The following is a 23,513-nucleotide window of genomic DNA, read 5'->3' as shown; positions in this document are numbered from 1 at the left end:
ATCTAACAGTAATATCACTGAGTATGCAGTTGAATAGCTTTTGCGGCTTAGTTGCAATTTGCTTTCCACAGTAGTTGCACCAATTCACAGTTCCACCAGCAATCTATTAGTGTACTCATTTTCCAAAGCCATTCCAACATTTCTCATTTTCCTTTTTTTCAATACCTTTGCCATTCTGATCAGTGTGAGACAAAGCCTCAGAAGCACTTTAATTTACAATTTCTCTAATTCTTAGTGATTTGAAGCATTTTTTTTCACATGGCTATTAATAGCTTGGAATTCTTTGGTAGACATTTTAAACAAGATTACAGCTGATGGATTTCCCTTCCTCAGGATACAATGTCTCTTTGCTATATGACCTTGAGAACCTGCCTGCATCAAAGGACTCCATCGTGCATCAGGCTGGAATGTTGAAACGAAACTGTTTTGCCTCTGTCTTTGAGAAATACTTCAAATTCCAGGAAGAGGGAAAGGAGGGAGAAAACAGGGCAGTAATCCATTACAGAGATGATGAGACAATGTGAGTATAGACCATCATGCCTACACATCGCTCTTTACAGTTAAAGGCTAAGGAGTGATCCTAAGAAGATGAAGTTAGTGGTGATTTAGTATGGGGTTTGAGAGAATTGTGTGTCTATCAAAATAATAGTCCCATTAGAAGTCACTACTTTTTAAGTTATTCTTCCTGTGATGATGGCGAGCCAAAAGTGCTATAGCTAAAATGGTTGGCCCTGAGGGCTTCAGCTTTGATGCCTTTGTTCTTTATTTCTACTGCCTTACACTCTCACATATTCCAGAGGGTCGTATTAGGAGCAATCAGTTTATTAGTGAATTTTGTTGTCAAGGCAAGGTAAAAAGTATTTACTAAGTATTTGCTATTCATCAGGCATTGTGTTAAGCACAGTCAAGAAAAACAAATTCCCATATTGGCAATTTCCAAAAAATATGTCTTAATCTGCATGCTTGAGTTCATCCCCTCTCTCTAAAGATGTGAATAGTGTGCTTCACCGTGGGTACCTTGGAATCATAATTGCTAAATAAGGTTCTGAATCATAAAACTTACTCTTGATAGTTACTTACAGTGCCATTTGGGGAGAGAAGAGGAATAGTGTGACATTGTAAAATATATTGTTTAGTGTAGGGGATATATGTGACTGATAACCCTTACCCAAAAAAAAGGAATTAATTTTATAGTCTCATATGAAGCCGTTTTTCCTCTGCCTCATGGAAATTTCCTAAGCCATTGCTGATAGAAGAAAGTTAGGGAATATGCTGATTAATACTTACATAAAACAAGGTATTTCCTTTTGGGGAGCCCATATTGTGAGAACTCTGAATATTAATTCAGCATCAGAAACTCTTGAGAGCTATAGGAAAAGTCTACTATGTCTCAATGTCTGTTATAGAAAAGCAAGGGCCAGATTGATGTGCCACATAGGAATACATGTGGAGGGCTGTGAAGAGTTAATCCCAGATTCCATGTTAAAAATAAAGCTGAAAACCTAAAGAACTCCCACATTTTCCATGGTACATAGTACTCTCTTGTACAAACAGTACAAACAAGCTCTTCGCTATAGAGCGCCTTCTCTCAAGCCAGGTTACCTGTAATTGTCCCTCACAGCCCACTTCCTGGCCGAGGCTCCTCCATCATCACAGGAAGTAAGAACAAGCAACATGACAGCAGTCCTGTCCAGTGGTTCACTTAATTTTTAGCAACCCCTGGCTACCAAAGAAGGCATTTGGGTTCCACTTCCTGCAGCAGCATCCATGGAAGTACCAGGTCCTCTGGGGAGGTGTGTTGCCTTCCATCTCAGTCTTCAAAAATCAGATCCAAGCAGTTGGTGAGCAAACTTTTTCTTGGAGAAAGTGAATCCCTAGAGTACTTGGGAACTTTCCAGTTTGTTAGTAACACCATGATGAAGATAAAAAACCATACCTTTTTTTTTATTACTATCCAAGTCTAGCAGCTTCAATAATTTTACTTACTTTGTACTCTACAGAAACTTTTGAGCATCCTTTAAAATATATAGAAAAACACTGCACTTCTATTGATACAAATTACTTTTTATGTAAGAAGAAATTAGCTGAAATTAAACACATATTCAAAAATTTTTCTTTCAGAAACATTAAAATGGTGTCAGCATTAAATTGCAGAAACTGGATACTCCATTGTATATATAAAGCATTTCACAAGCCTTAATTTGCTTATAATTAAGATAAAGGTTAATTGGAGGCATGAATGGTTCTTTTTGCAGTCCTTTGTGAGCTACTCATGCTTCTGGGGCATTACAGCTTAATCAAGTTGACTGTTGGTATTTTGTCAGCCCACAGGTTTTTAGATTTGCTTTCTTGCCTTGAGTTTCTTATTGTGCTCTCAAAGTTCATTTTACTGAACCCAGAATTAAAGATCTTAGAGTTCCATTCTTTAATACAGTTTCTTTATAGTTATAAATCATGTGTATATAAAATGAAAATTTGCTTTTCTCAGTGATTTATCATATAATTCCTATCTCCAGGCTCTATTAATGCATAGACATACCTCACTATTGACTCATAGAACAAAGTTTTTGGTGTCACCTTAACATACCCTGGGGTTCATAGAAGTAAATTGGCTATTACCTTCATGGTTTCGCCATAGTTTCTTCCTACTTTACTTCATTGATAAAATCTTTGACAGGGCCCCATGATGGTTCTTGCTTTTTTCACCATCTTGTTTTTCTTCTCTTCAGGTATGTTGAGTCTAAGAAGGATCGAGTCACCGTTGTCTTTAGCACAGTATTTAAGGACGATGATGATGTGGTGATTGGAAAGGTGTTCATGCAGGTATGGAAAATAGCCTTGGGGGAAAATAAGGCACCCTGAGTATATGCTTTTATATAGTGGTTAAAGTCTAAGGTAATAAAATAGTACTTTCATTTTTTTATTATGTGACAGGGTGATAAGATTTGGAAAGGTAAAAGAACCTAGTTTTGCCACTGGGAACCTTTCTTAAAAGGGAACCGCGTTAGGGATAAGAATGATTTATGCATTCTCTTTTAAGCAAGAAAAGTGCCATCTGGGTGCAGCTTCAGTATACTGTCAGCTTTCATTTTTTTTTCCCTTTTTCTGTTCAGGAAGGGGAGCTAATCAGAAATTCTAATATTTTTAGATGTTTTATTCCATATTTAGGAAAATTTAGATGAGTACTTTAGCACTGTGAAACAAGAAAGTAACTGAATATACTTTTTCAGACCTAGAAGTCAGCCTCTTGAACAAGCTTTTTATGGCAGTTTATGCAAAATTGACAAGAGTTAAGATCAGGAACATAGGAATTGGACTAAATCCAGAGCCACAGGCTAATTTTAAAGGCCACAAATACGCTACAGTGCATATTTAGAATTAGCTGCATTTACTAGTCCTGTTTGTTTATTCTAGGAGACATCTTTATTTATTTGTACTTTACACAGATATTTAACATTTGTCTATAAGTTTAAACCCCATCTTTGAAAGTGAGGACATTCAGATAGTTACCTAAAAGGAAAGGAGAACCACTTGCATTTTGTTGCTAACTTCTTTGAGGCATATTTGAAAAAACACGTCTGGAAACATGGATATGAAATTGCCATAAAGCTTTCTGCCCATTTGCTCTCTGCAAGTTCAGAGAACTGAGAGAATTTACTGGTAATGACCAAAAGACACTCTTGCTGTTTTTTTAGAGTCTTTAAAACCATCCACCCAAAACCTGCTTCTGGACTCTGGTAGTTTAAATATTTAAGATGAGAAATACAGACACACAGCACAAAAGAAACAAGTGCTTGAACTCAAACAGAGTCACTTCTCTTTTCTTTGTAGGTACCCATACTGCTATCCAGATACATCTTGAGCTAAATAAATTGACCTTATCATTTGGCAGAAAGGCTTCACGATTTGCCTTTCTGCTTTGAGCCCTTTAGTTGAATTTTTTGTTGCATTTCACTATAATTAAAGTAAAATGGCCTAGAGTTCCATCCTTTCACCCCTATCTCGGATAGCACAGTGTTCCACTTTGGCATATTTCCTTTGTAGTCATACTGAACTAACTTAAAATTGGAACCTGGAACCTAAGAGAAGAATCTGATAAATGTTCAAAGTTATTAGAAAGCTCATGATTTTAGAGACAACAGTCTTCTCATGGTGTTTAAAGATTAAGGTTTAGTTAGTTGTGCTTCCTTTTATATCAGAAAGTGCAACAAATTAGTGCAGTAGCTAGGAAAAATACTCCTAGTCTCTTTTAGGATTAAAGACATGAATACCTTTTAGGGTTACTATGCCATAGTAGTTTTGGAGAAGGAGAAAGATCTGAATAGTGGTAACTTGTCATGGTTGTAGGGAGTGTGCCAACAAGAAATAGATGGAACGTAGGGGAGATTGTGTGCGTTAGGAAACCGTGTAAGAGACTTAAAAATAAGGACACTGAATAGATAGTGCTGTTTACAAAGTTTCTGTGTATATTTCAAAATGTACAGAATTGAGTTCTAAGTTATTACGGTTTTAGAAACTTTTGTGTGTCTGAACGTAAATACTGAGCGAGTCAGTGAGTCTTGAGGTATATGAGGCAAAAGACATTGACATGGTGCATCAAACAGAACCTCAAGCAGGGGGACTCAGACTGAGACTGTAATTGAGTTACAGTGCTAAGCTATCAAGGCTGGAGTTTACCTGTCTTAGAACAGTGAATCTTGTTCCTCCCAGGTATGAAGATAGGCCTGTTACTGCAGCACTATTAGAACCAAAGATTGTGTATTTAGAGTTATTTGTGTATCCCAGTAGATAATCTGTAGTAATATACTCTTGTGTCCTATTTACACAAATTATCTTCCCAAAAACCAAAAAATTGCATTCGTAGTTCTGTTTCTGCTGGTCATGCTAACAAAATGTTTGGATTATATTCTGAGCTTTTTGTAGCTCTCTCTTCTGTCTGCAGCAGCAGCAGTTATTCTTAAAGCCTGGCTGTCCCTATAAGAAAAAAACACCAGAATTTAAATATTACTTACTCAAGATAAAATAAATAACCAAGAAATCTGGAGGAGAAAGAAAATGGTGATAGAGTTGCATATATAACTTCTTTCTCCTAGTGGTTTTTTGTCAGTTAACTCTAGAAGGATGTTGTCACTTATTTCACTGTGCATATTGAGAGAGTGATTTGCAGCAGGTGTTCATTATTGGTTGGTTGTTGTCCTTCGTTCTTGAAGAGGACCAAAATGATATCACTATGCCAGAGTCAAGTTACAGTGTGTTTGACTGTGGCTAATCATACCAGTACAAGCTCAGAATGTTCTACCACAAATCAGGCACATATAGTCCGTGTGAACAGTTGGGGTGGATTCTCTGAATTTGCGCATCTTACGTTTCTTTTGAGCTATTTTGATTCTGCTTTGCCATAGGAAATAATGGATAGTTCAGCCAGGTTCCTGACTTTAATGCAGACCTGTGAGTAAGTTCAGTAACCAGCCAGAAATATCTCCTGGTTGCTTCCCACCTGAAATCAGTCACAAAGTCTGGTAGAAAACAGGAGCACAGTGTCCATGCCAGTACCATATGCTGTATTTTCAGCAGTTGTCCAAATAGATTTTTATTTATAGAATCATAGAATCAGCCAGACATAGTGTTACATGCCTAGAATCCTGCTACCAGGGAAACTGAAGCTGGTGGATCACTGAAAAACTCACATTTACCTAGGTTTTAATTTGCAGAATTCCTAATAATAAGGTAGTCTCATTATCTCTTCTTACAAATGAGAAAACTGAGGGTCCCAGTGGTTGAGTAACTTGTTCATATTAACCCAGCTGTTGTTCAGTCCAGGGCTTCTTAAACATTTTCAACTCTCAACCCCTTCAGCACTTCTTTAGTCATTTTCAGTAGTGTCTAACTCTTCATTTGAGAGTCACAAGATACTGACAGAGATACCGGAATGATTTGCCATTTCCTTCTCCAGGTCATTTTACAAATGAGGAAACTGGTAAACAGGGTCACACAGCTAGTAAGTCTGAGGACAGTTTTGAACTCAGGGCTTCCTGACCCCAGACCCAAAGCTGCCACCTCCAGCTAGGAAAGGTTATAGCCTGGACTCTTGACTTCCAGATCTTAGATTCATTCCACAGTAGCACAGCTGCTCCCACTGTCCTTAGTCCTGTTTCCACTTGTCTTTTCTTTAAGCTAAATAGCTTCATTTCTCTTATCCTCATTTTGAGCATCTTTATTCTAGGCACCCTTTCTCATACCTCAGCACATCAGTGTCTGACCAGGTCAGACCTCAGACTGAACACTTGCTTTTTTTGCCTGCTCTATAACAGTTGATATCATATTGAGCTTGCAGTAAAATGAAGTTGGATTGTTCTTTTTTCTCTCTAACTAATCTGTTCTCTCTGTCCTGCCCACTCTGAGCGGCAGCAGTCAGTCCTATTCTTTCTTGGCTCTTCTTCTAACCCCTAATATACTCAGAGGTATCCATGATCTCATCAATTTGAATGTTCCCTCTGATGAAGCAGCTTTCAACCCATCCATGGCTCATCTTGGGTACATGTCATAGTTATTTTATTTCCCTACCCTACCAATCACAAACTGAAATCAGTGCCACATCATACTCAAATTTCTATCATTTCTTCTATCATGAGTTCCTCCTTATTGACCAGAATTAGGTACAGAATAGCAGTTCCCCTTGTTACTGAAGTGAGCTAAACCAGAAGAATTTCTATGAGGACAACAACTTGAAGGACTTAAGAATCTAATCAGTATAAGAATGGCCAGTTAGGTCTCCAGTGGGCATAAGATAAAATATGTTACCTACCTCCTGACAGAGGCACCGGACTAAAAGTAGAGAACAAGACATGCATTTTTTTTTTAGCCTGGCCACTGCGTATATTTGATTTACTTGACAATTATTTGTTATGAGGGTTTACTTTTCTTTCTCTTGATTTTTAATGGAGGGGAGAGAGGAGAGTTAACACTACAAGTACCAAAGAAAAGAGAACTACCAAAATGTTTTTTTAGCGTACAGATGGAAGTTGAGAAGACAACATGGAGAAGCAGGTGATTTTGAAAGTAATGTGTGGCATTATACACTTTTTTCCCCAAAAAGCCAGTGGTATGAAATGGAGAATCAATTTCATATACAATCCTCTTTTTATGTTCTATTTATATTGAACTTTTGGTCTTTTGGTATTTAAGTTTAGGATAAAAATAAACCTTTTTAAGTGAATGAACTGAGCACAAGCGTCAAGAATGTATTCAGCTTGCTCTTTTGCAGAAACTCTCAATAGGTCGCTGCTCTGTCTTGCCTCATTAGTTTGTGGTCTCTTTCCAGATTTCAGCATCTGTTTTCTTCTCCTGTTTGGGTTTCCAGTGCCTGCATTCCCATCAGAACAGCACTTGCTCCTCCTGTTAGCTGTCCTTACCCACAGGCTTGCCACCATTTATCTTCCCTTTGTTTACAGATGTCCTCACAGGAATGCATCTCTTGAAGTATACTGCTAATCCAGTTTCTTGTGTATAAGGTGTGTGCGCTGTTGTAGTCACCAGTCACATTCAGACAACTCAGCAGTACCAGTGATGTTGAATCTACTTTTCCTGTTGATTTCTAGTTCATTTAATCCTCTTACTCTGCATTTGTGGATAGTCACTTTGGAAATAAAAGTCATTAGAATTGCCTCTCTTGTTAGACGTCTCCTGTAAAGTAATGGATATCTCCACTAATAGTCTTCTTTCTATGTCCTAGCTTTTCCTGTTTCTATTGGACTCAGGAGATTTAGGGGTGATTTTTTACTTCCCTTTCCATTTTGAGTTTAAAGCAGGGTTTCTTAATGGGTTTGTTGTTGTCATCGTCGTCGTTACAAGGAGCCTTCTGGCAGTCTGAAGCCTATGGACCCTTTCTCAGAGGAGTATTTTTAAATACGTAAAATACATAGGATTACAAAGGAAACCAGTTACACCGAAATAATTATTAAAGTATTTTAAAAGAAGGTCGTGGACCCTAAGTTAAGAACCCCTCCTGTAGGGCTTCTTGACCAGACCTGCAAGCCTCCAAGAAAATAAAGTTTTATTGCTGCTTTCAATCACCAAACAAGGATAACTTAGATCAAGGGCTGCTCTAGCTAGATGTTTTCCCCCATTCCTCCAGCTGTTAATGTCTTCCTCTCTAAGGCTTCCTTCCATCTAATCTGTCTTTACCTTCTGCAACGAATTTATATACACAGTAAGTTACCTATTAGAACTTAAACTTCTTAAGGGCAGGCTCTATTGTTGCTTTTCATATTCATGTGTGTATGTATTAAATATCTCAACACAAAGCTGGAGTTACAGGGAGTTTAAAAAAACAATGTCTCCCCGTTTCTTCTTAGCAACTCCAGTCTCCATTGAAGTTAATATTTGTATGAAGTTTGAGATAATACTTTTTAAGTTTTCAGTCTATATTTTTATACCTATATTTTTAAATTATGTTGAAATCATTCTTCTCATCTCTATTTCTTCATAATTATTCAAGAGAGATTTCTTCAAATTTGCCTGATTTTTGAAAACATACGGACATAAATTTTTAAGTTTCTTAAATATAATAGGGTAGTGATGTAGTGTTTGGCGCATACATAATAAGCACTTAACAAATTCTTCTTGATTAATCATTTTTCTAATCTTAAATCCTGGTCCAGAAACCTACATCCTATTAATAATAACTCAGGCTTATGTATCACTTTAAGATTTTTGAAGTCCTTTACGTACCTTTTATTGTATTTGGTCTTCAGAAATCCTGTAAAATAGATGACTTATCTCCATTTTACAGGTTTGGAAATTGGCTAGGGTGTTAAGGATCTGAAGCAGGATTTAAACCCAGGTCTTTCTAACTTCCTATCCAGTCAGTTGTCCACTGTACGTACAGTATTCCCTGACACTATCTTTTTAACTTAGCTACCCCAATTTTTTTCCTCACTCAAAAAGAAATTTACCCAAAACCTGAATCCTTAGCCAGTAGACCTGCTGTTAGCAGATAAGAGGGGGAATAAATAAAAATTAAGAAGTTGTTTAAACCTTTGGCAGAATAAAAACGTGTTTTCTAGAGCGAATCAATTCCAAAAAACTTACTTAGCTATTCAGAAACATCTGTAAAAACTTACTCCCCAAGCCACAGGAATTTCCATTCTGAGTCAATTTAACTCCCTCTCTCTCTAAGCAGTTCCCTTTCCAACAATCAGCCAAGTAAGAAATGTAAGCCTGTTTCTTCTGAAGTTTTTTTTTTCCTTTTGAGGAGAGAATGCATGTAAAAGGAAATCAACAAGCCCAAATAAAGTCCACAAGCATTTATTAAGTGCTTACTACATGCCAAGCCATTGTGCTAAGCATTAGTCAAAACCAAGTTCCTTCTTTCTCCACTCCACCCCCGCAAGAAGTCATTGCCCTTAGATATCCGTAAATAAGGAGAAACAGCATATGAAGAGCAGGGTGTATGCAAGAGATAGATGGTAGAGATGGAAGGCACAACCTGAAGTAGGTGGGATTTGAGTTGGGCTTTGAAGGAAGTCAAGTAATCCAAGAGGTAGAAGTAAGGTATTCAGGTGTTCCAGGAATGAGAAGCAGCCAGTGCCAAGATTATGGAATAAGAAGTAAAACATCCTGATTGAAGGGTTCCGGTATATAGTAGCCAGAGTTGCTATAATGTAGAATAGTGGGAACAGGGTAGATTGTAAATAGATTGTGAAAAGGAGGAAGGGCCCAGGTGATGAAGAGCTTTGATTGCCAAAAAAGGAGTTAGCACAGCATCCTGGAGATAGTAGTGAGCCATGTTGAGTTTGAAATGGGAACATCCAGTTCTTGATGTCCACAAGGTAATTGGTGATGCAGGACTAGAACTCAACTCCTAGAAGTTGATAAGGTCACCAAGCAATAGTTTACAATGAAAATAGAAGGGGACCCAGGACAGAATCTTGGAGGAAAACACGTTTAGCAATTCTGACATGGAAGAAGAACCAGCAATAGACCCTGGGAAAAGGAGGGATTGGGCGAATAAATAGAGGAGAGCAGTGTCAAGAAAATGTGAAAAGAAGAAAGTCTCCAGAAGGTGATAAATAAATTATGTCAAAGGCTGCAGAGAAAGAGAGCTCAAGAAGGATCAGAATTGAAAGACCGTTACATTCGGCAGTTAGATCACCGGACATACACAGTAATGTAAGATTTTTTCAATTTGTTGGTTGGTTTTGCTGAGTTTTTTTTTTCTTTTAATTTTTTGTTATAAGACATGGTTCTCCGGGAAAGAGGAGGTATATAAAGGAAGTCTGTATAAAAGCGATATAAAAACAATATCAAAAATCATTTTTTTATTTGAAAGAGATCACTAGTAACCTTGGAGAGGGCAGTGTAAATTAAATGGTGGCATCATAAACCAGATTGTAAGGTTTAGAACCAAGGAAGAGGAGAGGTCATGGAGGCACCGGATACCTTCCCCCATCCTCCTAAGGCATCACTTATTTCATAAGCCTCTCAAGCCTAGGAGGCCAGCAGAGTGAGAGTGCAGGATGGGAGTATTGGAGAGAAGTGAAAAAGTCTTGGGAAGGTAAGAAGGTATCTACTTATGAAGGGTTTCAATTGCCAGTCTAAGGAGTTTGTATCTGATCCTAGAGCAAGAGTTATTAACTTTTTTGTGTGTCTGGACCCCCATGGTAGTTCTCTGAAGCTGTGGACCCTCTCCCAGAATCACATTTTTAAATGTTTGAAATATGTATAATTACAAAGGAAATACATTGAAATACAGTATGAAATTAAAAAAAACAAGTTCATAGATCCTGGAACTCTAACTCATAACTCCTGTCTTAGAAAGGAGCCGTCATTAGGAGTAAGATAATCAGGCCTGCCTGTTGCTTCAAGTAAAAGTAGCAGATAATTTCAATCTAGACCTTTCAAGCATTTTTTAAATGTATTTATTTAATTTATTTAATATTTTTAGTTTTCAGCATTGATTTTCACAAGAGTTTGAATTACAAATTTTCTCCCCATTTCTACCCTCCCCCCCCCCACTCCAAGATGGCATATATTCCAGTTGCCGCATTCCCCAGTCAGCCCTCCCTTCTGTCACCCCACTCCCCCCCATCTCCCTTTCCCTTACTTTCTTGTAGGGCAAGATAAATTTCTGTGCCCCGTTGCCTGTATATCTTATTTCCTAGTTGCATGCAAAAACTTTTTTAACACATCTGTTTTTAAAACTTTGAGTTCCAAATTCTGTCCTCTCTTCCCTCCCTACCCACCCTCCGTAAGAAGGCAAGCAACTCAACATAGGCCACATGCATATCATTATGTAAAACCCTTCCACAATACTCATGTTGTGAAAGACTAACTACATTTGCTCCTTCCTATCCTATCCCCCTTTATTCAGTTTTCTTCCTTGACCCTGTCCCTTTTAGAAAGTGTTTGTTTTTGATTACCTCTTCCCCCATCTGCCCTTCTTTCTATCGTCCCCCCTTTTTTATCTCCCTCCTTTCCTGTGGAGGTAAGATACCCAATTGAGTGTGTGTGTTATTGAGTGTGTATGTTATTCCCTCCTCAGGTCAAATCCAATGAGAACAAGATTCACTCATTCCCCCTCACCTGCCCCCTGTTCCCTTCCTACAGAGCTGCTTTTTCTTGCCACTTTTATGCGAGATAATTTACCCCGTGCTATTTCTCCCTTTCTCCCTCTCTCAATGTATTCCTCTCTCATCCCTTAATTTGATTTTATTTTTTTAGATATCATCCCTTCATATTCAACTCGCCCTGTGCCCTCTGCCTAGACAGATAGATAGGTAGGTAGATATTCCCTTCAGCTACCCTAATACTGAGGTCTCATGAATTATACACATCATCTTTCCATGTAGGAATGTAGACAGAACAGTTCACGTTTAGTAAGTCCCTTATGATTTCTCTTTCTTGTTTACCTTTTCATGGTTCTCTTGATTCTTGTGTTTGAACGTCAAATTTTCTATTCAGCTCTGGTCTTTTCACTGAGAAAGCTTGAAAGTCCTCTATTTTATTGAAAGTCCATATTTTGCCTTGGAACATGATACTCAGTTTTGCTGGGTAGGTGATTCTTGGTTTTAATCCTAGCTCCATTGACCTCCGGAATATCATATTCCAAGCCCTTCGATCCCTTAATGTAGAAGCTGCTAGGTTTTGTGTTATCCTGATTGTATTTCCACAATACTCAACTTGTTTCTTTCTGGCTGCTTGCAGTATTTTCTCCTTGATCTGGGAGCTCTGGAATTTGGCAACAATATTCCTAGGAGTTTTCTTTTGGGGATCTTTTTCAGAGGCGATTGGTGGATTCTTTCAATTTCTGTTTTACCCTCTGGCTCTAGAATATCAGGGCAGTTCTCCTTGATAATTTCTTGAAAGATGATATCTAGGTTCTTTTTTTGATCATAGCTTTCAGGTAGTCCAATAATTTTTAAATTATCTCTCCTGGATCTATTTTCCAGGTCAGTGGTTTTTCCAATGAGATAGTTCACATTGTCTTCCATTTTTTCATTCCTTTGGTTCTGTTTTATAATATCTTGATTTCTCATAAAGTCACCAGCTTCCATTTGCTCCAGTGTAATTTTTAAGGTAGTATTTTCTTCAGTGGTCTTTTGGACCTCCTTTTCCATTTGGCTAATTCTGCCTTTCAAGGCATTCTTCTCCTCATTGGCTTTTTGGAGCTCTTTTGCCATTTGAGTTAATCTATTTTTTAAGGTGTTGTTTTCTTCAGTATTTTTTGGGGTCTCCTTTAGCAAGTCATTGACTTGTTTTTCATGGTTTTCTCACATCATTCTCATTTCCCAATTTTTCCTCTACTTCTCTAACTTGCTTTTCCATGGCCTGAGACCAGTTCATGTTTTTCTTGGAGGCTTTTGATGTAGGCTCTTTGACTTTGTTGACTTCTTCTGGCTGTATGTTTTGGTCTTCTTTGTCACCAAAGAAAGATAACAAAGTCTGAGTCTGAATCTGAGTCTGTTTTCGCTCCCTGGCCATGTTCCCAGCTGACTTATTTGACCCTTGAGTGTTTCGTCAGGGTATGACTGTTTGTAGAGTACTTTGTCCCAGGCTTGAGGTGCTGCGCTGCTGTTTTCAGAGCTATTTCTACACAGCCAGCTCTGCCATACCAGCGCTACTCCTCCCCCAAGAACTGCCAACCTGGATCTGACTCAGATCTAAGCTGGCTCTACACTCCCGCTCAGATCCACCAATTAATTCCTCCCACCAGGTGGGCCTGGGGCCAGAAGCAAATGCAGCTCTAGTTCTGTCTTGAAAGCTGCACCACCTCTGCTGCCTCTGGGGCAGTGGCCAAACCACCAACTCCTTTCACTCTCTCTCTGCATCTTTGCCCACTAACCTTCTCTGTTGTCTTTGGTGTTTGTGGGTTGAGAAGTCTGACAACTGCCACAGCTGACTGATTCAGGGCACTAGGGCCTGTTCCGCCCAGCTCCTGGTCTGGTTGGTCCAGGCGCGGCTCACACTGGGCTCTGCTCCGCTTCGCTCCCAGTTCCATGTGATGGACCTTACCCCACGACCATCCAGGCTGTCCTGCGCTGGGGTCCTGTTTCCCTCTGCTATTTCATGGGTTCTGCAATTCTAGAATTTGTTCAGAGCCATTTTTTATAGGTGTTTGGAGGGACCCGGGGAGGAGCTCACGCAAGTCCCTGCTTTCCAGCCACCATCTTCCCTTTTAGGCATTTTTTAATTTATTGGCAGTCTGCTAGGATATAGTATTGGCATTTACTAATTGTTTTGTATTGACCTGGGTCCTCAAGGCCAAAAGCCTTTGACTGTTAAGCACTTGGTTTTTAACTTGGTGTTCTCCTTTAAAAAGCAGAAAACTAGTGGTTAACCTATACAGGCATACCTCAGAGATATTGCAGGTTCAGTTCTACACCAACACAATAAAGCAAATAGCACAATGAAGTGAGTCATATGAATTTTTGGTTTCCCAGTGCATATAAAAGTTGTGTTTACACTATACTGTAGTGTATTTAAGTGTCCGATCATGTTATGTCTGAGAAACTAATGTACCTACCTTAATTAAGAAATACCTTTTTGCTAAAAAAAAAAAAAAATGCTAACCATCATCTGAGCCATTAGTGAGTCATAATCTTTTTGCTGGTGTTGCCTCAACCTTGATGGCTGCTGACTGATCAGGGTGGTGGTTGCTGAAGATTGGGGTAGCTGTGACAATTTCTTAGGATAAGACAACTGAACTTTGCCACATCAATTGACTCTTTCTTTCATGAAAGATTTCTCCATGGTATATGATGCTAGATAGACCCCTGCCACTTCTTTATCATTTAAGTTTATATAATATGCTGCAAAATTGTTGTGTCTCAGGGACTAGGGAAGCCATAGGCAAGGGAGAGAGATGGGTGGAGCAGTCAGAACACACATTTATCAGTTAAGTTTGCTGTCTTATGTGGTCACGGTTTGTCACAAAATAATTAATAGTAACCTCAAAAATCACAGATCACCATAACAGACATAATAACAATGGAAGAAGTTTGAAACATTGTGAGAATTACCAGAATGTGACAGAGACATGATATGAGCACATACTCTTGGAAAAATGGTGCCAATAAGACTTGCTTGCCACAGGCTTGCCACAAGTCTTCAGTTCATTTAAACAAAAACAAAGCATTATCTGCAAAGTGAAGTACAGTAAAATGAGGTATGCCTGCAGTACATATTTAAAATTTGCTACAGGCTGACATTTGAAGTTTTCCAGTGACACCCTCAGAAAGGGCAAAAAAACCCATAACTCTGCTTCCCTTCCTTGCCCCATCTAACCAACAGTTCCAGGATGTTTCCCTCAAGCATGAATTTGCCTCCTATCTGATGCTAAGTTATCTTCTTTACCTTTTCTTTTGTCTTTGCAGGAGTTCAAAGAAGGTCGCAGGGCTAGCCACACAGCTCCACAAGTCCTCTTCAGCCACAGGGAACCCCCTTTAGAGCTGAAAGACACAGATGCCGCCGTGGGCGACAATATCGGCTATATCACTTTTGGTGAGTTGGGCAGAATTGGGGCCTTCGTGCGCTTGTCTTTGTAATGACCTCAGAATACTGAGCACTGATGGAGCTTGTTCACATTGAAGTGGACCGCAGCAAAAATTCTCAAACCTCCTCATAACTGGGAGAGCAGGATCTGTAGCTGGGTGGGGTCTCCAGTTACTCGTAGTGCTTTGGCTGTTTTCCTTTAACTGCTTTGCACACTTGCCACATGGAGGGAGATTCATAACTTTTTGTTTAGGGAATAAAGGGAAGCCCAAATGATTTTGTCAGTGTAGCAGAATCCTAATGTGGAAGCCCCTTCCCCCATTTCCTGATGATCCTGATGTAGGTCAGATGACCATCTCAAATAGGGCCCTAAGAGAATTAAGTGACTTGTTCAAGGTCACATACTCTGTATGATGAAGGGGTCCTTTAAGCCACTCTCTAGCCACACTACCTCTCTCTTTTTTAATACCATGGATCATTGAATCCCCTGGGCATATTAAGTGTTAACAAGAGCCTCTCCTGACCATTTCTAAGCTACAACTACTCTGCTTTTAGAAATGTATAACATACCTGCCTAGCTGAAGAGCTTTGATTTTTTTCCTCCCTAAAGCCTCAGCCAGGATTGATTCACCCCAGACCCTGTCACTAAAGTAATGAATCTGCCCTTCCTGCAGTTTCCTTTGTCATTTGGAACTGGAAGGTTATTCCAAGGTCATCTGGAGGCTACCCTCAAGGGCCATTCTTTGGAGGAATTTAATTCCATTTACTGTGCCTGAAAAGGTGAACTTTCAGAGATTTTTGCAGGCGCTCAGAAAACACTGCTTTGGAGCTAAAAGAACAGAAGTAAAGTGGGTGGAAGATAAAACCTACCATAGACAACTACAAAAATAAGCACCTTGGGAATTGCCTGAACCTAAAGGGTAGACCTCCCATAACTGGGACACAACAATAGACCAAGCTGTCTGGGCCTTACAGAAGTCTCTGCCCGTACCTTGGAATTAATGCCTAGGAGTAAAAGGACCTCCAAGCCATCTGTGCCTCTTGCCTCCTTTCTAGTTAAGGCTTCCAGGGGTTTTACTAATAGTTTTTTAAATAGTTTTTTATTTTGTTAAATATTTCCCAGTTAAATGTAAAGCAGATTTTTTTTGGAGGGGGGGACGGCAGGGCAGTTGGGGTTAAGTGACTTGCCCAAGGTCACGTAGTAAGTGTGTTAAGTGTTGAAGGCCAGATTCAAACTTGGGCTCCTGACTCCAGGGCCTATGCTCTACTTACCGCACCACCTAGCTGCCCCACGTAAAACAATTTTTAACAGTCATTTTTAAAGATTTTGAATTCCTCATTCTCCCTTCCAGCACACCCCCCTTCTTGAGAAGGCAAGCAATTAGATATCAGTTATACGTGTGAAGTCACACAAAACATATTTCCATATTAGCCATGTTGCAAAAGAAAATACAGAAAAAATGAAGTTTTAAAAGGTCTGCTTTGCTCTGTATTCAGAGTTCATCAGTTCTCTCTCTGGAGGTGGAGAGCATTTTTCATCATGGATCCTTGGGAATACTAATAGAGCTTTAAAGAATATACGCAGTGTCTCCCAAGAGCATCTTCCTACTTCAGAAACAAGATGACTAGGCAGGTGGTTTGGCTCTCTTCCTGAGTGATTAATGTAGATTATTTCCCACAAAGTCAGTCTGACAATACCTCCACCCCACAGAGAATTGTCTGATGCCTCCATAGGAACCAGCAGCCCTGGCATGAATAGGCAACAAATTCCAAAAAGAAATGTGCATTCCTACAGTTGTGAACTAGAATGATAGTTCAGAGGGGAAACTCTGTCTCTTTGTGGAGTCTGATTCTGAACTAGGCTCCCCTTTGCCTTTGGTCATCCACAGAGCTTCCTCCTTGCCCTCACTTCAGAATGCAGCCATTCATTGCCACAAGGGATAACTGAGACTACCTAGGAAGCAGCCCCCATAGCTTGTATGTGATTAAGTGAGTGGGTTGTGCTTAAGAAAAGAAAAAAGAGGTCAAGCTGAAACCTTCTGTTCCTTCCACACTTCTTGGGATCCTGCAGAGCATACTGGTGACTTCTTTTGTTCCTCCTCCTCCAGTGCTGTTCCCCCGCCATACCAATGCTAATGCTAGAGACAACACCATTAACTTGATTCACACATTCCGGGATTACCTGCACTATCACATCAAATGCTCTAAGGTAAGAGAGACCCCCTAGGACTTAATGAGCAGCTAGAGGAAATTTTCATGTCTTCCAGACTCCAGCATTGACAATCTGAGAAACTTGCCCTGCCACTGACTTGAATTCTTAACTGTAGGGAAATACAGAGTCTCTCAAAAAATAATTTCTATTTCCTATCAGTTTTCCCACTTGCCCTTATGCGTTATCCTATTCTACCCTACCTCCTACAAATACCTCCATCTTAGAGACTTCTGCCTGGATTCCACATCTTCACAGCTATTACAGATCTCCCCACACGTGTCAACCCCAAGGTGTGTCTACCACAGTTTAGGTCCAATAGGAAAAACTCCTTCCTAGCATCAAGATTTCCATTAGAATCTCTCTCCTAATGATAATCAAGATAATGTAATTTTAATTTCAAATCCCCCCTAAAGCATATAATTTGTTTGTCTCCAGGCCTATATTCACACAAGAATGCGGGCAAAAACATCTGACTTCCTCAAGGTGCTGAATCGTGCACGCCCAGATGCAGAGAAAAAGGAAATGAAAACAATCACGTAAGTAGGACAGGTCGACATCAGCAGGGCTTCTGTCCTTCATTCTGTAGAAAAGAATGTTGTGTCTATTGACAGTCTTAGGGGTTGGGTGCACAGTCGGCAAGAAGCATTTAAGATAACATTTATAGGCAAGATTGAGCTTGCTTGTACCCAAACTCAAGCATCAACTAAGGAGAAAGAGAATTTGTGTGAGCCTTCTTTAATAAACTAAACTAGGCATTCTTAAGTTGAAGAGTAGCTCTTTAGGTCATTGGAGAACCAAAGCCTTTTCAGGGAAGCAGACTCCTTGGCAAGACAGGGACCTAGGGCCAAGCTGTGCCAGATGCCAGGCTTCTTCTCCAAAGAAGTCTTTTTCACTTGAAGATGCTTGGCTTTTCTGCTGCTGTCAAAGAAGAGATTATGGCAGAGTAGAAGCTTAAGCTCCCTGTCACAGCCCTCAGGACAGAGGTCAGATACAAGGGGCTTGACCAAAAGTTAGCTCCTCTGTCTGTCTACAGAGTGCCAGCCCCATAGATAATAGAAGCAGATTCCCCAGCAGGTATTAAGCACCTGCCATGTGTACTAGACAGTGGAGGGAAATCCAAAATAAAAAAGACTCTCCCTGCTTTCAAGGAGTTGATGGTGTAGTATAGACTTACCAGAGCTGTCATCTCCCCAGGCATGTTTGATGAGATGTGTAAAGTAAACTGAATCTGCCTTATCCCTTACCGCACTGAAGTCTTTGTGTTCCATCTTACTTTCCCCTCTTTGTCCTGGTCTGCATTTGGCAGGTGGACACATGCCTAGGACCTTTCTGGGGTGTGCTTTCTTCCACCACCACCCCCACCTATGGGAATGATATGAGCTCTCTCTAACTGAATCTGCTACCACTGCCATTTGATTGGGGTGAGGAGAGTGCCTGCCCCATGTTTCAGTATCAGAAGTTTGTGTTAGGAATTTTCATTTACAGAAGTGTTAGGAATTCTGCCCAAAGCACCCTTTTAATTTCTGACCTCTGCGGAATAGAGGCATTCAGTTCTATGACAACAATAAATTGATACTACAAGACTTTTTAACTCTTTGAATTAGGCCTGCTTCAGTGGGCTTGCCACCCAAATCTTAGTGGGTCCTTCTGAAGAGATGACACAAGCACATCAGGCTGTCCTGTCTGCTGCTTCCTCTGCTGCTTCTGGACAGATCCCTGCATGGGCAGCATAACCTATCTATGCCTGGGATAGGGAGGTGATAAACTGTACCCTATGGTTAAAGCATACTCTCCTACTACTACCTGTTCAGTTCTTGTCCCTTCCTGAAGTTCACAATTTCCCCTCTCCCTGCTTGCTCTTCACAGGAGTTCCTATTTCACCAGGTACCACTTGGGTGACCTCAGTCGTGAGGCCACTAGCTTCGAGCTGCATTCAGGGCCCAGTGGAGAGCCAGTCAGTTCAGTTGAGGCCAGGAGAGACGACAGATAGGTACAGCAGAAGGGAAACTTGTGTTGGTCAGCCTGTCGGGACCCAGACAGGAAGGCCGGGTAGCGTAAGTAGATAGTTATAGGATGCCAGCAGGACAATTCTACCCTGGTAAGATTCAACCCAGAGGAAGAACCAGATATAAACCTCACTAGGGACCACCTGCTTTGCCAGCCAGTAAACAGGCAGCATCTCTTAATGGGAATTTTCTCCCTTCCAGAAGGTTTCCTTACGCAACCACATAGCCATCAAATGTTCTCTGGGGCCATAAGTACCAATGGTTTTCACTTTTCTTGCCACCAGACTTTTAACCAAAGCTATTAAAGAGTAACAAGGGGAGTGTAACACTTACCTTGTTTCCTCTTACTACTTTCTGAATAAAATTCTAACAAATGGGAAAATGACAGACAGTGGCAGTAGATAATTAGGAAGGAAGGGAACTGGGTAATTCCCAAACTATTTTACCCTGACCAGGAGTCACATGATCCACTTCCCAGATGGAGACTGAATACACATGAAAAACAAGATTCCTCCTAATGAAATGCAGACACTTTCCTGAGCTTCTTGAAGAAGCCTTGAGCCCAGGTAGCCTTTTTCCACAGCTTGTCTAGCCACAGGGAGACTGGACAGTTACGGTAATCGAGGGAAAGAGGAGAAGGCACCCTTTCTTTGCTAGAGACGGGACCTGGGCAAGAGGATGAGGCAGTGCCGACTCTGGGTCTTTGGGGCTAGCATCTAGTGCTCAAAACTTTAAGGATTTGTTTGGGGTAGGCTTTTTGCCAAGGAGGAAGTTTAATAAGGCCTAAATTCAAAGTAATTAATCAAAATAAGTATTAAATATCTACTGAGGCACTACAGGGTTACATTTCCCACAAAAGATCTGGCTTCCCATGGTTTCAGCTCCAGCAAAGAAGCTTTACAGACTAGTGTACAAAATTACTTCCCAATTCCTCATAAAAATCAGGAGTGCTTTCAACCCTGGTCAGTGTCACAATCATGGGGAAAAGAGAAGCTTCCTTGTAGCACTAAAGGGCAGGGGACAGGACCCATAGATACCCTAAGGACCCTCAGGTTATCATCTGGGGCTCTTTCATAGAGTTGGCTTCCTCAAATCTAGTAGTCAGAAATAATAAGACCTCCTTGTATAGAGCTAAGAACTCATTCTCTAATAGCATTGAACTAGGTGAGCCCCTCTGCAGTCCCTTTCAACCCTTTAGCTGTCATTCTGTGATCTGATTATGTCCCCATGGTAAAAGGTACAAGACTGGCATCTCTCACTTGTGCACATATACACACACTGGCTAAATGGGGACACCCTAAGTGGTTTAAGGACTGAAAAGTCCCAGAAAGACAGATGGTTCCAGTCTAAAATATATATGATTACAATGTGGAGCTGTCCCCAGTCTTACTCCCATCCTGTCTTACTGTCCTTATGCATCTTTCCTGGCTTCTCATGGTCATTCTTTGAAGCCACTAAGGTGCTCAGCAGCTCCAGAAAAGGACTCTATGAGAAGCAGGGGAAAGGCTGGTAAAAATCATCTCCAGATCCCTTCCGGCTCTTATTCTATGGCAGTGAAAACATACCTCATAGGCAGATGCCTTTCACATTCCTTACCCAAGGTTGCCCAAGAAACCTGGCTCTTCTCTTCCCTTTTTCCTGTCTTATATTGGGTGGCCACCTTAAAAGCGTTGTGGGGTGGGATGACCAGCCAGCAAGAGACCAGCCCTCATGTTTCTTCTCTTTTCCAAGGGGGAAGACATTTTCATCCCGTTAAACTCATGGGAACAGAAGGAGTAGGAGGCTGACAACAGAAGGCTGGAGCACTTGCTACCGGATAATCGTAGCTTTTAATGTTGCACCTCTCCAGATTCTAAAGGAATGCTCCCATTTTGGTTCTATTTTGTACACGTTTGGAAAATAATCTGCAGAATCGAGCTGTGCTTGCAAGGACTTCATAGTTCCCGAGAATTTAAAAAAAAAAAAAAAGAATTCCACTTTGATCAATTGAGTTCCTTTTCTTTATCTCTCCCTCACCACCACCTCCTCCTCCCTTCTCTCACCCTCTTTCCAAGCTGTTTCGCTTTGCAATACGTTACTGGTAATGAGTTGCAGGAAATACAATATTAACTTGTTTTTCTCCTAAGTATTTGAGTTTAAAACTCCTGTATCTAAAAATACGGTTGGGGTCATTAATAAAGAAAAATCTTTCTATCTTAAACAAGAAGTTGGTGAATTTCTGATCTGATTGCAAGGCAGAGGGCCCTGGGAAGGGGAGCCTAATCCAATGAAAAGAATACTAGATTTGAACTTAGAAACTGATTCTCCAAAGACCGTAACAGACTGACTCTGTTGCTTGCGGTGATTTTGGACAAGTCACTAAACCTCTCTGGGCCTCAATTTCCTCCTCTATAAAACAAGAGTGTTGGACTAAAACCTCTGGTGTCCCTTCCAGCTCTAAAGCTATGGTTCTAGGATGTTGGATTTGAGGCCTAACTTGCCTTGAACCACTGGTGCCCCAGTGGGAAATCTGCAAGCATAAAAGATACCTCAGGAACATGTATATTACATATGATAGGGAAAGGTAGTTAGCTAATAAAGCTATTGAGAGTAATCTTAGAGCAGGGTTAGGGAGTCCCCTTAATAAAAGGATTTGTTTCATAAAACTTGGACCCAGTCAAAAGGTTGCACCCAAGGACCTAGAGGGCCACGTGGTCTCAAGGCCACAGGTTCACCACCCCATCTTAGAGTTTTAATGGGTCCAGAAGGCCAGTAGGTTAGCTAACTAGAAATACCCACTTTCACTGTCCCCCCCTCTTCACTATTATCTTCTGTCTAGAATAGTCCTGCCCAGGCTTCCATGAAGCTGACAAACCAGAATATAAACCTATTTTGCCATTAATTTTCTGCATCTCCTGTACTAAGTGCTAGAAATACACATTTAAAAGGCAGTTCCAGCCCTCTCAGAGTTTATGTTCAAACAGGAGGAAACGAAGCTGGTCTATAGAGTCCCTAGGATGGCAATCCACAGAACAACCAATTAGCCATGCCCTCTACAGAAGCAATGGTATTGATGCGTTGATTTGATTACTGTTCCCAGAGCAGAAAGTGGGAAGGAGGATGTGTGTAGTGGCCAGACAGATGGCAAGATTGCCAAGGTGGGTGTCTAGGTGACATAAGCATAGTCTGGCCTGCCTAGTTAATTTGTGTTCTCATCAAAACATCTTGGCCCCAGGGGATACTCTCAAAAGAACACTGGCCAGGAAACCAACTTGTAAGAGTAGGAAGTAATTCTGGTCACTAATCATAGAAGGAAAGAACCTTGGAAAACAATGCTGTAAAAGACTGAATTGTGATGTTCTGTGCCCTCCACAGGAGCAGAGGAAATGAAGGGGACCCTATGGAATCCCTAAGTTTACCAAACTCTTGGCCTTTTATTTACCCCAGACTGCTTGAAGATGGATGGATATGGCCATAGTGGAGCCTGGTGCTCACAACGGAGTCAAACAGAACGTAGGCAAACCTGAAGTGTAGTGGGAAATGAGAGAATGAGTGGAGAAAGAGGCGGCTGATGAGACAGCTCAGAGAAAGTCCAAAGCCTTTGTCACCCCAGAATGGGGTGACCCATAATTCTCCCCACTGATTCTTCTAACACATGAAAATCAGGAATAATTTAGAGTGAGACAGGAGAGATCAGGTAAGGCCCAGCTGGGAAGGGATTTTTATTTTTTTGTAGAGGCAATAGGGGAGTGGCATGTGATGATAAGGCAGCACACAGCCTTAGCAGAGTATAATGCTTAGGGGGCATCAGTGTTTTAGGCAGTTGTTTTTATCCTTAGGCAAGGATAAAAACCTTGAGTGTTACCAGTAAGTGCCTTGACTCCTTGGGATAGCTAGTGTAAATAAACTGACATTATCTGATGGAAATGATCATGCGGGAATGTTTGAGATGGTCCATTAGGCTTCAAGTGCCAGGTCCACAATGGAAAAGGGAGTTTTTACTGAGTTATCACTACTTGTCCTGGGGAAAATAGAAAATAAGGTGTTCTTCTATGCCATCTATGTACAACAGTGGGCTGGTAGAGTATGGCTGTGAGGTTGCTGAGATTCTGTAACCCTTTTTTAAGTGGTTCACCTCTCAGTACAGAGCTCCAGGAGCATACCTGTTAGCATTTTATCACCCTTGCTCCCTGCCTACGCAGTCCTGAGCACCTGGCTATGTCCAGAGACAACAGGAGACCTGCCAGGAGAAGGCAGGAAGACTGAGAGACACCTCCGAGAGCTAGCCAACAGAGGCACTCAAGATGTTCTAATGATTTTCTAGC

At 40.7% G+C, this 23,513-nt stretch overlaps 1 protein-coding gene across 1 annotated transcript in view; it reads left to right on the top strand.

Annotated features, from left to right (window-relative positions):
- ARPC2 (actin related protein 2/3 complex subunit 2) overlaps positions 1-21,822 on the top strand; it is a 39,907-nt gene extending 18,085 nt beyond the window's left edge. The window contains exons 5-10 of the mRNA XM_036756305.1: positions 334-520; positions 2,730-2,823; positions 14,874-15,000; positions 17,100-17,200; positions 17,639-17,739; positions 20,941-21,822. Of these exons, the coding sequence (XP_036612200.1) occupies positions 334-520; positions 2,730-2,823; positions 14,874-15,000; positions 17,100-17,200; positions 17,639-17,739; positions 20,941-20,965 (635 nt within the window). The 3' untranslated portion in view covers positions 20,966-21,822. The remainder of the gene's footprint in view (positions 1-333; positions 521-2,729; positions 2,824-14,873; positions 15,001-17,099; positions 17,201-17,638; positions 17,740-20,940) is intronic.
- The last annotated feature ends 1,691 nt before the right edge of the window (positions 21,823-23,513 follow it).

Source organism: Trichosurus vulpecula, chromosome 4, assembly GCF_011100635.1.
Source record: "Trichosurus vulpecula isolate mTriVul1 chromosome 4, mTriVul1.pri, whole genome shotgun sequence".
In the NCBI taxonomy this organism is placed as follows: domain Eukaryota; kingdom Metazoa; phylum Chordata; class Mammalia; order Diprotodontia; family Phalangeridae; genus Trichosurus; species Trichosurus vulpecula.
The sequence above is the reverse complement of the archived record's forward strand: the minus strand, read 5'-3'. Positions and strand labels throughout refer to the sequence as shown.